We start from the raw sequence: 14,737 nt of genomic DNA, 5'->3' as shown, positions 1-14,737 counted from the left end.
GACTTGGAAGTTGATGAAGGATCATCTTTCTTTCTGAGCCTCAATGATAAACCTGATATCATGTCAATTTTCCTTCAGTTAGAACCAGAAAACACTGCTTTTATTTTGCAATTTGTGGCCTTTCTAAGCTCACTTTTCAGTACCTTTTTGCCATTTCTTTTTTTAAGTTTATATTTCTCCTCCCCTGTTGTTTCGTGAATTTTAAATGCATTTATTAGCAAAACTTACATATTTAAATTTCCTGACATGGTCCTTGTAGCAAATTTGCCATGAATCAAAAATACGGTCAATGGAAAAGCACAATATTATTCCTAACTGAAATGTTTGGAAATGGATACTTTGTGTGAAGCCTAGTTTGAGGTTCCCTGCTGGACACTATTACCACTTTAGTCTGTGGTTTAAAAGTAAAATTAGCCACAATGTTAAACAAAAATTACACCCTGGTGTACGCGAAACACAACTGCATATTCGGATGCTCGCCAACTAGAGTATCGTAGAAGACCCACTCTGAAAAGAGACAAATGATTTACACTACTCTCTTGTAATTTGTGAAAAAATCAAGCTTTCACTTTCAGAGCGAAAATTATTTTTGGGTCATTTTTTACCATTTTTAGGTCATTCTACAGATCATCTTTTGACACCTTTTTAGGTCATCAACTTCAGAGCCCCAGTCATAATGTTTAATCATACAAGCATTACCCAGCTATCTTAACGACTTGAGCGAACATCCCACATCGAAAACTTTCCACTTCACACTACACTACACCACTACAGAAATGTGTATGTCTTCCTCCCTCAAACCAAGTGCTTAAAATAACGTGAATGCTGTGGTGTAAGGGGATCGTGTCCACTTGCAGAATAGACCATCGTGGATTCAAACTTCCTCCTTCGCAAAAACTTTTTCGGAAAGTAAACAGCCTTGGACGAGAATGCTTATATTCATTTCTGGGAAATTTCTGCATATTTATGCAATTTACGTCCAGCATTTCCGGAAGACATGTGTAACTTGGAATGCGCAGAAACATGCTATGTAAATTCTGAGGTGGGTAGTTTCAAACATTGAATATAGCATAAAATTTGTGGTGTATCATGGAAAATTCTACGTATAATTTAGGTCTGAGTGAAGAGCACAAAGAACATCCATTTGTATTGTTTCAAGTCTACTTTATGCACAGATAGGCTAGTCGGGATTGGACCTACGATTTAAACTGGAATTCGAGGCACTGTGAAATGAGCCTCCACTGGATATCAAACCCGGGACCTCATTGATTACAACATCCTGTGTAAGAACAGATATTTATAACATATAAGATAATTTTTGACAGCTGAATGAAAAGGAAGGTCTTGCCTAATACCCTGCAAATCACTGAAAAATCAAGATGAGCAGAACAAATTCCTTGAAGTATGCATCACATAAATATTTAGAGCGATCTAATATAATCTTATATTACATTATTACAACACTTCGTACTTGGTTTATTGTATTGCTAGTTTAGGGTTTCTAACTTCATGGAATGTGAATGAATGAAAAAAACACAAGAGCGTTTTTCATTTAGAAAGAAAAACTATTGTTAAGTTGGATACTATTTGTTGGCTCTGAGGAGCTGTGTTGCCAAATTTAAGAACTCAGGACTTCGAATTTTTTCAGGGTGGACAAATAAGGTGTTGCGAAGTATGAGGTAGAGAAATAGTTCTGCAAGTATTATTATTTTCCGTACGTGTAATTATACATGTAAAGAGTTCACACAACGTGAAACAGGCACATTTACGATGACAGGCACGTAGCAATTGGAAGCTGGGTGTTCTTTATTCAGCCTTGCAATTACATTTGTGCACGTGAACCCTAAAGAGCTTTTGTGCAAGTACAGCTTGCTCTTAATACTAGTGTTTGTTCTAAACTTTCAGGCATCTCTTACTTCATGTTAAATAAGTTTTGAACAAACCTGTGTCCCATTATTGATTGCCGGTCTGGTAACGCAGGGAAATTAGAATTAATAAGGGTAGGAAGCTCTTTGGTGACATAGGAATACATGCGGTAGTTTTTTTTCCATTTCTCTTGTGTTGCATCCACATAAAAGCCAGCTCCTGTTCCGAAATCCCAGCCATCATCTTCCCCTTCAATGTTGCAGCCACCTGAAAATTAAACGCACATGTGTGATGGGAAAGAAAATTTTGGAACACATAATTGAGTTTCCACTCTGCACCTGCATCATAAGTATACGGCCCCCACAAACCAGTATCTAAATTATACCTTTGGTGGTACCTAAAATGACAAGTATATATTATGTTCTCTTGCCACATACATGTTCAAACTAGGGACGGTTAAATCTAGATATCGGATAATTTTCTATCCGGATTTGAAATATCTCGATATTGGATATTCCGATACCGTATCTAAATTGTACAGATTATCCAGATATCAGAATTGCCCGGATTATCCCAATTATCCAAGATGTCCGGATATCGGAATGTGTGCATTATCCAGACAGTTTGTCATTATCCATTTTTTGTGGAATCCACATATTCTTTCGTCATTGTCGTATTTCACTGTGCGGATTTTCTACAAATCCTTCATCGAATCGGATACCCAAATTATCTGAATATCCAAATTCTTTGGATTATCCAGGTAACAGATAATTTGAAATTCTGATATCTCGTGGATTTCGTGGCCATCCCTTGTTGTAGTTTGTAGAAAGATGAAAGTTTCTGTAAAAGCATGTCTCTTAAAATAACTATTCTCGGTGAGTTATTGTAATATACCCATCAATATCAATAACCCCTAAAGATAAGGTTCAGCCTATCACTGGTGTTCAACCACTAATACGCAGCTATAGTTTACAAGTGCAGCTCTGTTCGCCTCCTCCATAATAATTTTTATCTTCACATCCGTGAGCAACAACTAGTCTAAAATGTGAAAATTTTGGGAAACCTGACTGCTCTGTCAAATATTTTTTTTTTACCTTGAAAATACCTCTGAACTCACTCCACTGCCGTACAAGGTCACTATCGTTTGTTGTCAGAGAAATTGAGAAATATCGATGAGAAAGTACTTCCTCAGTTTGATGTAGGTGGCAATAATGTTATGGTTCTTACTGTCAACAATGCACTGGCTGTGTGTACATACTCATACACACGCACGATACATCATACCAGTTACAGGGGTTAACAAACAATTTAAAATGACAGACAATATGGCATTACCTGAAATAACTAAAATGAATTTTAATGGAAAGATTCACTGATGTCTAAAAAATAAAAATCACCATCACATTTGATACTACGTTCGAAATTTCAATAGAAAATTACAATATATTCGTACTAAGTAGCTGATATCAATGGAATATTGCAATTTCCATTCTTCCCTGGGCCTCCCCAATGGCATAGTCGCCTTGTAATCAAGAGGTCCCGGGCTCAATACCCGGCAGAGGCACATTGCACAATGATACAGATCACACGTTAAACTGTAGGTCCAGTCCTGGTTAGTCTATCTGTGCATAAAGTGGACTTAACAACATCAAATCCTATTTTCCATTCCTTGACTTGAGTCAAAGGACCCTCTTCACTTACGTGGACTTGTATCAGGGCCAACAATCATAACTCCATTCTCAGCTGCATAACGCTGGGCCCCTGCCTTCTGAACGAAATTCTGCTCTGTGCACGTGAGCCCAGACAACCAGTATATTACAGGAACCTTCCCTTCTTCTGCTTGGGGTGGCAGGTACACGGCGAAGTTCATTTTGCACTGTAGTTCTTGGCTGCGCAGAAAAAAAGAAACCTGCATTAAATCTTGGAAATAATCTGTGCATATTTAATTTTTTTTAAAAAATATACACATATACAAAATACCTTGTGACATCTAAAGGTACAGGAGTGATACAAAAACTACATTTATCACAAGCAAATGTTCTGCATCGCATAAATTTTTGAAAGTGTAACGATTTGCTTTGAATTGCCTTACATCTATATTTTAATATATAAAAATTTAAGGCTTATTATAATGACAAATCTTAGCAATTATTTCATAATTTCTACATGAAAGAAGTTACTGTAAACTGGGTGTTTACAATTTCATAAAAACAAAATTCCCTGACTTCTCCAGCCCAAGAAACAAAATGTTCCAGACCAAATCATTAAGGCAATTAATGTACATGAACATATCTGGAAGAAGGTCACTATATTTCAGCTAAATGCACACTTAGAATCACGCTTAATCAAGTATAGGAATATTTACTTCACATGTAAAGGAATTAACGAGTAATTGACTGGTGGATATAAGGAGAAGTGAGTTTTTATGTGATACCATGTATTGACTAATGATTAACAAAGAATATTTTTTTATTTAAAAAGTCGTAAATCATTGCATAAATTGATATTATCCATATTTTTGTGAAGTCACCACTTGAAAATATGTCACTGGTATACTATTTTGTGAAAGAAAGCATAATTTTTGTGTTAATATATTAAATTGCACCTTGTTTGTAATATATATCTCTTGTTTAACATTTATTGTATTTTATGTTCTATTTTTAGTAATTCAATGAGATTTATATATTGAGAAATACTGTGTGTAGATTTTATATGGAAACTTATGTAGATGTCGCTTTGGCTTGTAGCATGTTTTTGTAATTAGTAAGTATTATAGGCTATTTAATCTGTGATGTTGAAAAAAAAGTATAAAAGCAAGGATTTTGAGAAATGAACATTTGCTGCAGATCGTAGACAGAATTTAAACTCAAAAGAACTGCTTGGTGTTGCCCATACAACTTGGGAGTGGTAGTTGGGGGTGCAAGCTAGGCCTATGCGACCATACGTACGCCGAGAGCCACGCATTGATGCTATGTAAAATACTACAACATTTTAAGTTAGCTAATAAAGTCAGCCCAAAGCTTAATTTGGAATAAAGGGCTAAGAGCAAATATTGGCTCGGTAATTATTACGTACCTCTTGGTGTGGTAGTTTGGGGCATAAGCTAGGCCTAAGCAACTATAGGTATGCCAATAGCCACACATTCAGGTTGAGTGTTACAATTGAGCCAAAACACCGATAAGGTGAAATCCTCACATTAATTCGAAGTATATTTGCATTATAATTATAATATAATAATAATAATAATATAATAACTCAGCAGCCTTTTCGACAACCTGAAGAGTTTGAAGTAGAGACTGCCACTGAAGAAAAACTGAAATTTCTATTTTTACTTCCCTACTCCCACACCCTCAACCCACAGGGTTGAAAGGTTGCAACAAATTGCAATATTCATGTCACAATTTTTTTTGAAACTTGCGTGTGTGCAGAAAGGGGGGTGGAGAATGAAGGATGCATTAACCTTTTGACGCCCAAGCCCTTTTTCAATAGTAAGCCTCGGTTGCCCAAGCCGATTTTGAGCAAAATGCAGAGTTTCAATTAAATGAGTGTAGTTCGGAAGCTAATTGCCCTAGAGAGATGAGTGATATACCGTTGTACGCGGAATGAACCAGAGATTCAGACTATATGAAATTTTTGCAAATTCGGCGTATATGCGGCGGGGGGAGGGGGCTAACTCTCAAAACGACCTTGACACAGCATCTCGATCGAGACGCTTGGGCACCTAAAGATTAAAGATTACCCAATATCAGTTGCTACCCAAGTTCCAAGGTCACCACATATCACTGCAAACAATCAAGAAATACAGCTAGTTATTCCTCCCAAGACTTGTTCCTTTTCTGTTATGACTAGTAAAACTGTCTGGAATACTTCACATATCTCATCTCTCATCAATCATTATGTTGTGTTAAGAGGCATGATTTAAATACTCTTTATTCTTGAAATATCTGTAATGGGGATCTCACACCAAAACAACAAGTTTCAGGTGACAAGTGACAGTAAGGATTCACACCAAAGTGAGAAACAAGCAACTGGGGTCCCTTCAGTCTATAAGCATGCATTCGCAGCGCATGCGTGAAGAACAGGACAAGGTGACAGTGCACTTTATTGACAAAACGACTCAGTCCGACCAACTTGCAAGGAACAAGCAACATGTGTCTGAAAGCTCCTCAAATTTGAATAACATATAATACATTTATATATTAAGGTTGTGTTACACCATGAGATTTGTTTATAAAAAAAAAACTAATACATTATTATTTGTAGTCCAAAAATTATAAACTAAACTAATATGAAGACTTCAACATCAACCACTCAGTTTATACTTATGGTTTTTAACATGGAAGTCAACAAATTTAGCAAATTTCACATGCATTACAATACAAAATAATTAATTTCCATAGGAACCCATTGCCATCCCATTATGAAATTTTGCACACAAATAGTCAATTGATGTCTTCAAAACACACATTTTTTCAAAAAAACTGTTTTCAGAGTTTTATAAAAATTACAAAATTGAAATTAGTACAGCCACGTTGCATTTCAAATTAAAACCCATTAAAAAAAGAAGAGAATGACACCAATTTGAGCTATCTAGGTTAAATAGTGTTTGATCTACAGCTGTTTAAAGATTTCAAAATGACAAATTTTGGGATTTTTGCTTTTTGGAAGTCAATAACTCAAAAACTTTGAGCCACAAAAATATGAAATTTGGCAGTTTTGTCCTCTATATAGGTACAATGAATAAACAAAAAATCTTAAAAATATTATTTTATTGGTTGACATTGAATAATCCCAAGTTTAAAACATCTTGTTTGTCCCCTCTTTCTTTGTTCAAAAACCCACTTTTTGTGCACTGCTACAAAAATGTTGACTTTGTACAGAAACCAAGTAAATTTTCCTGACACTTCCAGAAAAGTGCTCACAGCTGATTCAAGGCCTTGACAGTTGGAGAGTTCAATGAAAAGGTATGTGAAGAGGGTGGTGTCAGGCACTCATTGTAAATTTTCAAATAATATATTTCAGAATGGACTTGTTAATTTTCACCCCTACATGCATCCCTACGGTTCAAGGGTAAGTTACTTTCAGGACATTACCTTAGAACCTATATTTGAAAATTGAAAGATAAAGTTTGATTGCCAACGACATGTAAGTAGAAAACAAGTTTCATGATTTTCAAGTTATCTTCAGTGATTATACCCAGGGGTAGACAAAATTAAAAATAATTCATTCATTTTTGTTTTGTTCAAATATGGGCTAACTAAGATAAAGCTAAATACAATTGGATTAAAATAAATTAATTCTTGCACCGGAGTGGCCTGCCTAAAGAAGGCTCTACTAGTAACATAATTAAATAACTATGTAATGCATTCTATATATGGCAGACCCTTCCATATCGATGCAGATTTTAAAATTTAGCTGGCAACAGTGGAGAAAAATAAAAAAAAGCACATTTATTATTCCGATTTAATTATACAAAACATACAGTGTGTTCCAAAATAGTGTTTACACTCTTTGAACGTCAATAACAGGAACACTAATAACACAAACTTTTTCTGGTGTCGCATACCTTAAAATTATAGATGTTCAAAATGACCACCAGCAGATGCGGTTTCAGTGGGAAGAAAGCGTAGGATGTCTCGATTGCATGTCCCACGTCACTCAGTGTCTCTGGCTTTGTGGCGTACAGAGCACTCATCACGGTTCCCCATAGGTAGTAATCTAACTGTGTTAACTCAGGAGATGTGGATGGATATTTTCAACTTGTCTTACATTTCTTGAAAGAAAAATTTCTCACCTTTGCCAATTTCTGTACACTAATGACTACTGCTTGGCAGGCTGTGACGGGACTAAAAACAAAAGAAGGCCTATATGTTCTCACACATGCTCAACTTAGACATTGCAGCTTCAAATGCAAAAAGTCCAGTCAAGTCATCTATAATAGTTTCTCTGTTATTAAAGTTCAAAGAGTGTAAACATTATCTTGGGACATTCTGTATACTGTACTAGTTATTTTAAAAAAAAAGGTCACGGAAATTTCCATAAGTGAACTCAAATTATTGAAAAATATTTTTTTTAGAACTGCATTTGAAAATTCAGGTGCCATGTTGGCTATACCAACACTGAAGAAAGCGTTGCACCTGGAACCCTTGAGTGAAAACATGAGTTCACTGCCCAACCTGTAGCATTCAATGTGTATGTGAGTGTGTGTTCTATTAGTTTGTTCCCAATCAAGAATAAATGTGTTAATTTGGGATGTGAATGAGGATGCCAAGATATATAATTTTGCATATGTACAACCAAATATATTGAATAGTATCCATCTACTTTATTACCTATTATGAGAGAAAACTTTCTGGTATCCACCAAAGCACTTGTTGCTTGATACTTCACTTAATTCTGGCATCTAGAAAAGACGAAGTAAAATAAGAAAAAATTACTTACATATATTTAAAGTCTTGCAAAAAATAAAATGCCTCAAATAATTTCACATACTAAAAAGGGTTACAACATTGAATAACTGAAATGTGAATTGCATTTCATTTCAGTAAAATTAAAGTTAAATATGTAGTAAACTTTGAATTTCCACTACTGTCAACATTTAAACACTAACAAATATCATCAGTAACCATCTGTATAAAAAAAAGAACGGGAACAAAAATTTTGAAGCATACATTTTCATGGTACAAATATACTTTACAATTAATATTGGTAAGTTTAAAAAAGCATTCTTTAAGGGAAAAAATGAACTGAATAAAGAACAGCTTTCTCTATCTTTGCTCAGTTCTATCTTGACTGGATTTCTAGACAATATATGCACACTCGCATATATTACATATATATAGGGGAGACCGGGGTAATTAGAACATGGGGTTATTGGAACATGTTAATATAGAATAATTTAAAACGAAAAGACTGGTGTAATAACATTTCATACCCATGTACCTACACTAAACCTACAAGCAGAAAATTTGTTATTGGAATAACTACACAAAAGTAAGTTTTATTTGACTTTTATTATACACCTGCAAAAAATGATGTGATGCATGCTTGGTGTTTCTCTGCTTCTGCATATACTGGATGTGAATGAAAGAACCCTTGCAAAATTTTCTTCACCCCTATAATAAAACATAAGGGCACACATCTTTTCATGTGAGTTTGGTTGTCTATGGGCAATTTGCCTGGTTTTTATAAGCAAAGTTCTTATTATCCCAAAAATTTCTGCAAAGGGGTTATTAGAACATTGCATAATTTGCTTGATTTCGCTTGGTTTACATTCAACTATTAGAAGTTTTTTTCTTTACTACATTGTAGAATGGCCTGTAACCTTTCAAATAAATCATAGAACACTGATTTTCATTCACACATGTTTGCTTCACAGCTGGGAAATTGAACTTTATGAAAAAAGACGTTAACTTGGGATTTTATTTAAACAAGCATTGATAACTCCAGAAGAAGTAGAGCTATTGTGTTCAAATTTGCAGGGTAAATGGGACATTTATGTATGATGTTCTTATTACCCCAACAGCAATCTAAAGCTATTCAGTTGAAATTTCTAACTTATGTTCCATTAACCCCAAATGGGGTAATTGGAACAATTTTGTGGTGTCATGACAATTTTTTTTTTTTGGACGAGTATTTGTAATGCAGGCATGGTCATTATTTTTTTCAAAAATATGCAAAAGATGTCCTTTTAAATGGTAGAAATTTTTAAAAAATCCATCAGTAACTTTCTGAGTAATTTACAGTGGAACTTCTACAGGCTGTTTCCTGTTCTAATTACCCCGGTCTCCCCTATATAGCTATACAGTGCATTTTGCCAATCCTCGTGCGCCTGTCGGCACTAGCTTCGAAATTACTTCAATTTCACAGAATTGCGGTTACAATTACAATTCAAAATAAGCATGTTAATTGTCACAGAGGATGTTGGAAATGTTGACCTCGTGCATCCACACATTTCTGGCATGCTTTTAGGAAATTTCCAGGAGCTTTGGTAACAAGACACGCTAAAAGGGTAATTTAGTTTCCTAACAGCTTGTGGCGCCAGAGTGGCAACTAAAAAAACACATGGCTTTGTACATTACTTGGGTATTTCTTAACCCCATTCCATTTCAGTAACTTCACGATTTAACTGCAGTTAAAGGGTTTGCATGTTCTTGTGATTTTCTATTGTTTTGAAAGTGTTTAGTGATCCAAGTGTTAATTGTGTTTTGATATAGTTTTAATAATGGCACAAATGTACACATTACAACAAAAAAAATGTATGTATGATTCGTATGTGATTACAAATTCCTGCAGGGATGTTCATAGATGATTTTCAACAGAATTCCCAGGTGTGCCTGTTCCACAAAGAAATACCATGCAAAACCTTGTGAACAAATTGAGGGAAACAGGATCGATTCTCAATAAGAAGCGAATGGTAAAATGGCATATACTTACCGAGGAGAAATTGGAAGAATTTGAAGAAAGATTGGATCATAGTCCTCAAAAATCACTCCAACGACTTGCACAGGAAACAGAAATTTCTAACAACAGCATGGCGAGCTATCATATTTTTAAAACTGAAACCGTACAAGATCACTGTTGTCCAGGAATGCGATAACAAAAGTTGGGTAAATTTATGTAACTGGATTTTGGGGAATGTCAATGGTGGGGTAATTGATCCACATTTAATATTATTCTCTGACGAAGCATGGTTTCATTTATGGGGCCATGTAGCGTCACAGAATAACAGTTATTGGAGCTCAGATAAACCCAATTTTATACAGGAAACTCCTTTGCATGACCAGCAAATCGGTGTTTGGTGCACAGTAAATGCACACAGAATTATAGGGCCCATTGTGTATGAAAATACCATAAGCTGAAGGAGAATATCAGGTGAGAAACTGAACTGTTACATGTAAATGGAAATTTCCTGAAAAGATGCCAGAAACGTGTGGATGCAGGAGTACACCATTTCCAGCATCTCTTATGACAAGGTATGTGCTTATTTTGATTGTAATTGTAACTGTAATTCTGAGAACTTGAAGTCATTTCCAAGCTAGCAGTTTCCATAGCGAATATATTATACACGATTTGGTGGGAATTGCCGTCTGGCCTGTCAGCAAGCAGGCCACCAACAGGTGCACAAGGGATGGTGAAATGAACTGTAGAGAGAGAGAGATTTACCCCATATGACATAATGTAGCAACAGAAGGAACTTACAATAAGCTCACATAATCATACCAAAATACTGTAAAACTTAAAGTAATATGTCTGACAAATTAATTCGCTTTCAGGAACACATACTAGGAATGGACAGTACCAGTTTCAAAGATCGGAGACACATTAAAATCAGATATTTTGTGTTTCGCATGGTTCGTATTTACCAATTGTGTATTGCGGAACATAGTTTAAAGTGCCATTATGCTTTTTACATGAAAACAAACACTTTTTCTACTAAAATAACGCATTTTTCTAAGTGCTACCGAACGCACGTAACAGTGCGATATCCCTTACTTTGCGAATGATATCGCTTATTTTGTTCTCGGATATCAGTGTTTCCAACCTTCTTCTCTGAAAAATTCTTACTATTGTGTTCGTCATATGTGCAAATTGTACATTATGCACGGGTAGCTGACGGATAGCCCCACGAACCATTCCGGTAAGGTTAGGTTAGGCAAGCAGTTAAAAAAAGGGGTTGGAAACACTGACAGTGTGTTACGTCATCCAACGTATGGAGCATCCAGTTCACGTAGGGAAGTAATGTCAATTGTGCGTCGGTGAGATATTTCTACTGAAATATACATGATTTCCCAGTCAAATAGATTCCACGATATAAGAAAATACCTCGACTAACGTTGGAAACCTTGGAGAAACTCATCTCTATAAGTAGTTTCTTCTGTAAAAATGAAATGTGTCTCCGATGTATGAAACTGTTACCGGAATGGACTAACAGTTTTATGCATTTGATGTAATATGCAATTACGTGTATGTAAGCTCTCATGATACACAGTTGTATGAGCTGCATGAGCATGGATAAATTTGTAATGCAAAGTACATTTTAAAAATACTGAACCTTTTTATTCCCTGGCTGTCCCTTCACATTTAGTTTAGTAAGTTGAACTGAAGCCAACATTAATTAGTTATCTTTTCAGCACTGACCTTGAGTACAGATATTATCTCAATGATTACATAACCGAGATATATATGTTATAGACAAGTGGAATAGTTTCTAGGAATGAGCCTACTTTCCTATTTGATATGTTGTTGTCACTTCATGTGCTAGTTATTGTCATTCTTAGAATACAATATCTGTGTGTCTACCAATTTTATATCGTTCTTTCTTATTTAGAAATGTTCAAAAATCATTGCTAATTCCAACAAGCAATTCTCAAAGATGTGAAGATTCATGAACGTTCACAGATAGTGCTGCTTTACTTTTCAGCCTTTAGCACAGCAGACAGAAAGATGACATTTGTTATAAGATTTTTCCCAGCCTCGGATTTAATTGCTAACTATCAGACATTAAATACTTACTTTGCCGGGAACTAACTTTGATCCAAAACAACGAGAAGAAACACAAACAACAGTCACTGAGAAGTACCGAAAAGAGACCATAAAAAATTTGGAAGTCGCAACACAGACTACTTCTCCTTCGAAGGAAAAAAACACAGGCCACAACACAGCCTATATTATGAGCAATTCTACCTATCACAAAATAGGACAAGTACGGCCAGGCCTTCGAGATATGAGGGTTATTCCTGAGCACCGAGCTTATTTTCTTATAAAAGATCGGAAACAAAATGGATCACTTGAAATTTTTGAGTGATTAGAGAAACTAAGGTACCTAGAAAATATTTGGATGCAGAAAAGACTTCTCCAGTTTGAAATGAAGCTTACATTAATTATAAACATTGAAATACCTCGATCACAGCAGTAAAATTAATAATAGTAATTACTAAGGTTAAAATTATTGTTATACACTAATAACTAATTAAATACATTTTATTCGAATTTAATTATTATATTATTGTTGTTGATTGTTTATTATTATCATGCTAATTACAAAGTAAAAAAAATGTTGGCAGAGTGAAGATGTGTCAGGTGTCTTCACAAACGACAGTCCGGGCAGAGACTTATCATAAGTCACGCCGGGGATCCCATGGGGTTTGCTCCAAACGCAATTAATATATTCGAGGCCAAAACAACTTCTGGCTATTACCATAACGAAATTAATTCCGAGAACTTGGAGAAGTGGTTGGAACAGAAACGTATTCCGAATCTCCCACCTAGATCTGTCATTGTGATGGATAATTAGTTCTACCACTCAATTCAAACCAATAAAACCCCAAACACAAAAAGTAAGAAACTAGAGATTCAAGAATGGCTATTAAAAATAACATCACTTTCGATATCGAACAAACAAAGTCAGAATTGTTGCTGAAAGTAAAAAATAATCTTCCCGATCCGGTATATCGAGCTGATACAATTTTGAAAACCCACGGCCTCCACGTCCTTCGACTTCCACCACATCACTGCGACTTGAACCCGATCGAGTACATATGGAGCACCATAAAGCGTAGAGTTGCCTCACGAAACGTAAGTTCAAATTTGAGAGAAATAAGGGCTCTAATGAAAGTGCAATTGACAGTGTCACAGTGCAGGAATGGGAATGTATGTTCCAACATGCCATTCGTTTGGAAAAGAATATCAGAGGAATGATGGAATTCTCGAAGATGAAGTTCAAACGTTGATTATAAACCTGGAATCGGGTTCCGAAAGTAACTATGTACAGTAGTGACAGCGAAAATTCGAATTCGGAGGCAAGAACCCAAAAGTAAGTTCTTTTTTTAAATAATAATATATATTTTACATAACTTAGAATATTAATGTTATGTGTTTAATTTGTTCATATCCTTCTGCGAGACAGCTGGCGTTTTTAACTTTAATGTCCTCCTCCCTCCTCTCTCTTAAGGCTGTCTCACACGGCAGTTAGGTACGTCCTCACTTCGCCATCGACTTCTACCTTGGTTACTTAACGATAGTGTGAGAACTTTCTCTTATTCAGTTCCTGACAGAATTAGAAACCTTCTTTAATCCATCGTTAATAACATAGAACTACCAATCAGAATTGAGGAGCACACTGGCAGCTGAAGTAAAAAAACATAACCAATCAGAAGCGACCTCTAGGTCACGAGTGCAGTTGCAATGACGGCCGCGTGAGATGTAAACAATGTATCACTTCACATTTTTAAGAGCCAATAACTATTCAACCGAGAGGAATAACGTTTCGTGTAAAACGTTATTAGGTACGAAACAATTGCGCAGCTTAAATACATACTCCCTCTGTCCCATAATTATAGTCCGGTATGCCAAAATGGTAGTACAGAAATGACAGACGAAGAGGTAGATGGAAAGCACAATTTGTACTGATCCTTGAGTAGTAAAGTTGTACGACTCATTCCCTTGTTTCATGTTCTTCTTCTGTATACACCAATGTCACAGTTTGAATATCAGGCAATTATTTTGAGACAACAAACAAAGGTGTACCGGACAATAATTATGGGACAGAGGGAGTACTTTACAACGTTTACTGTACATGTATGAAAGAATACGTTGTCACGGTATCCAGTGACATGTCAAAAAATCACCGTTCGATATTAATCATTTTTGTTTATTGATTCACGTTATGTTTAAATGTAAAGTGTGAGGTTTGGTTTATTATGTGGCAAAATTGGTATCCAAGCCAGACATCGGGAGTTGGGGGACGGGTTTTTCTGAGTGACAGCCGAACTGTTAATACGGCAAAGTACATGGCATATTTGCACCAAAGCGGGTCGTCACGGAGAAAGGATGGACTTATTTTCGTCAGGACCAACAGAGGCTTCGCCGC

General features: G+C 35.7%; 1 protein-coding gene across 1 annotated transcript in view; it reads right to left on the bottom strand.

The window, feature by feature from the left end:
• Nucleotides 1-12,491, bottom strand: part of LOC145993873 (S-formylglutathione hydrolase) — a 66,371-nt gene extending 53,880 nt beyond the window's left edge. The window contains exons 1-4 of the mRNA XM_083129739.1: nucleotides 12,382-12,491; nucleotides 8,199-8,269; nucleotides 3,568-3,755; nucleotides 1,944-2,133 (exon numbers count right to left, since the gene is read on the bottom strand). Coding sequence (XP_082985865.1) covers nucleotides 1,944-2,133; nucleotides 3,568-3,755; nucleotides 8,199-8,269; nucleotides 12,382-12,462 — 530 coding nt within the window. The 5' untranslated portion in view covers nucleotides 12,463-12,491. The remainder of the gene's footprint in view (nucleotides 1-1,943; nucleotides 2,134-3,567; nucleotides 3,756-8,198; nucleotides 8,270-12,381) is intronic.
• Between the last annotated feature and the right edge of the window lie 2,246 nt (nucleotides 12,492-14,737).

The sequence above is a fragment of the Lepisma saccharinum genome, chromosome 10 (genome assembly GCF_977018435.1).
Source record: "Lepisma saccharinum chromosome 10, izLepSacc3.1, whole genome shotgun sequence".
In the NCBI taxonomy this organism is placed as follows: Eukaryota; Metazoa; Arthropoda; class Insecta; order Zygentoma; family Lepismatidae; genus Lepisma; species Lepisma saccharinum.
This window is presented reverse-complemented; position numbering and strand designations above follow the sequence as displayed.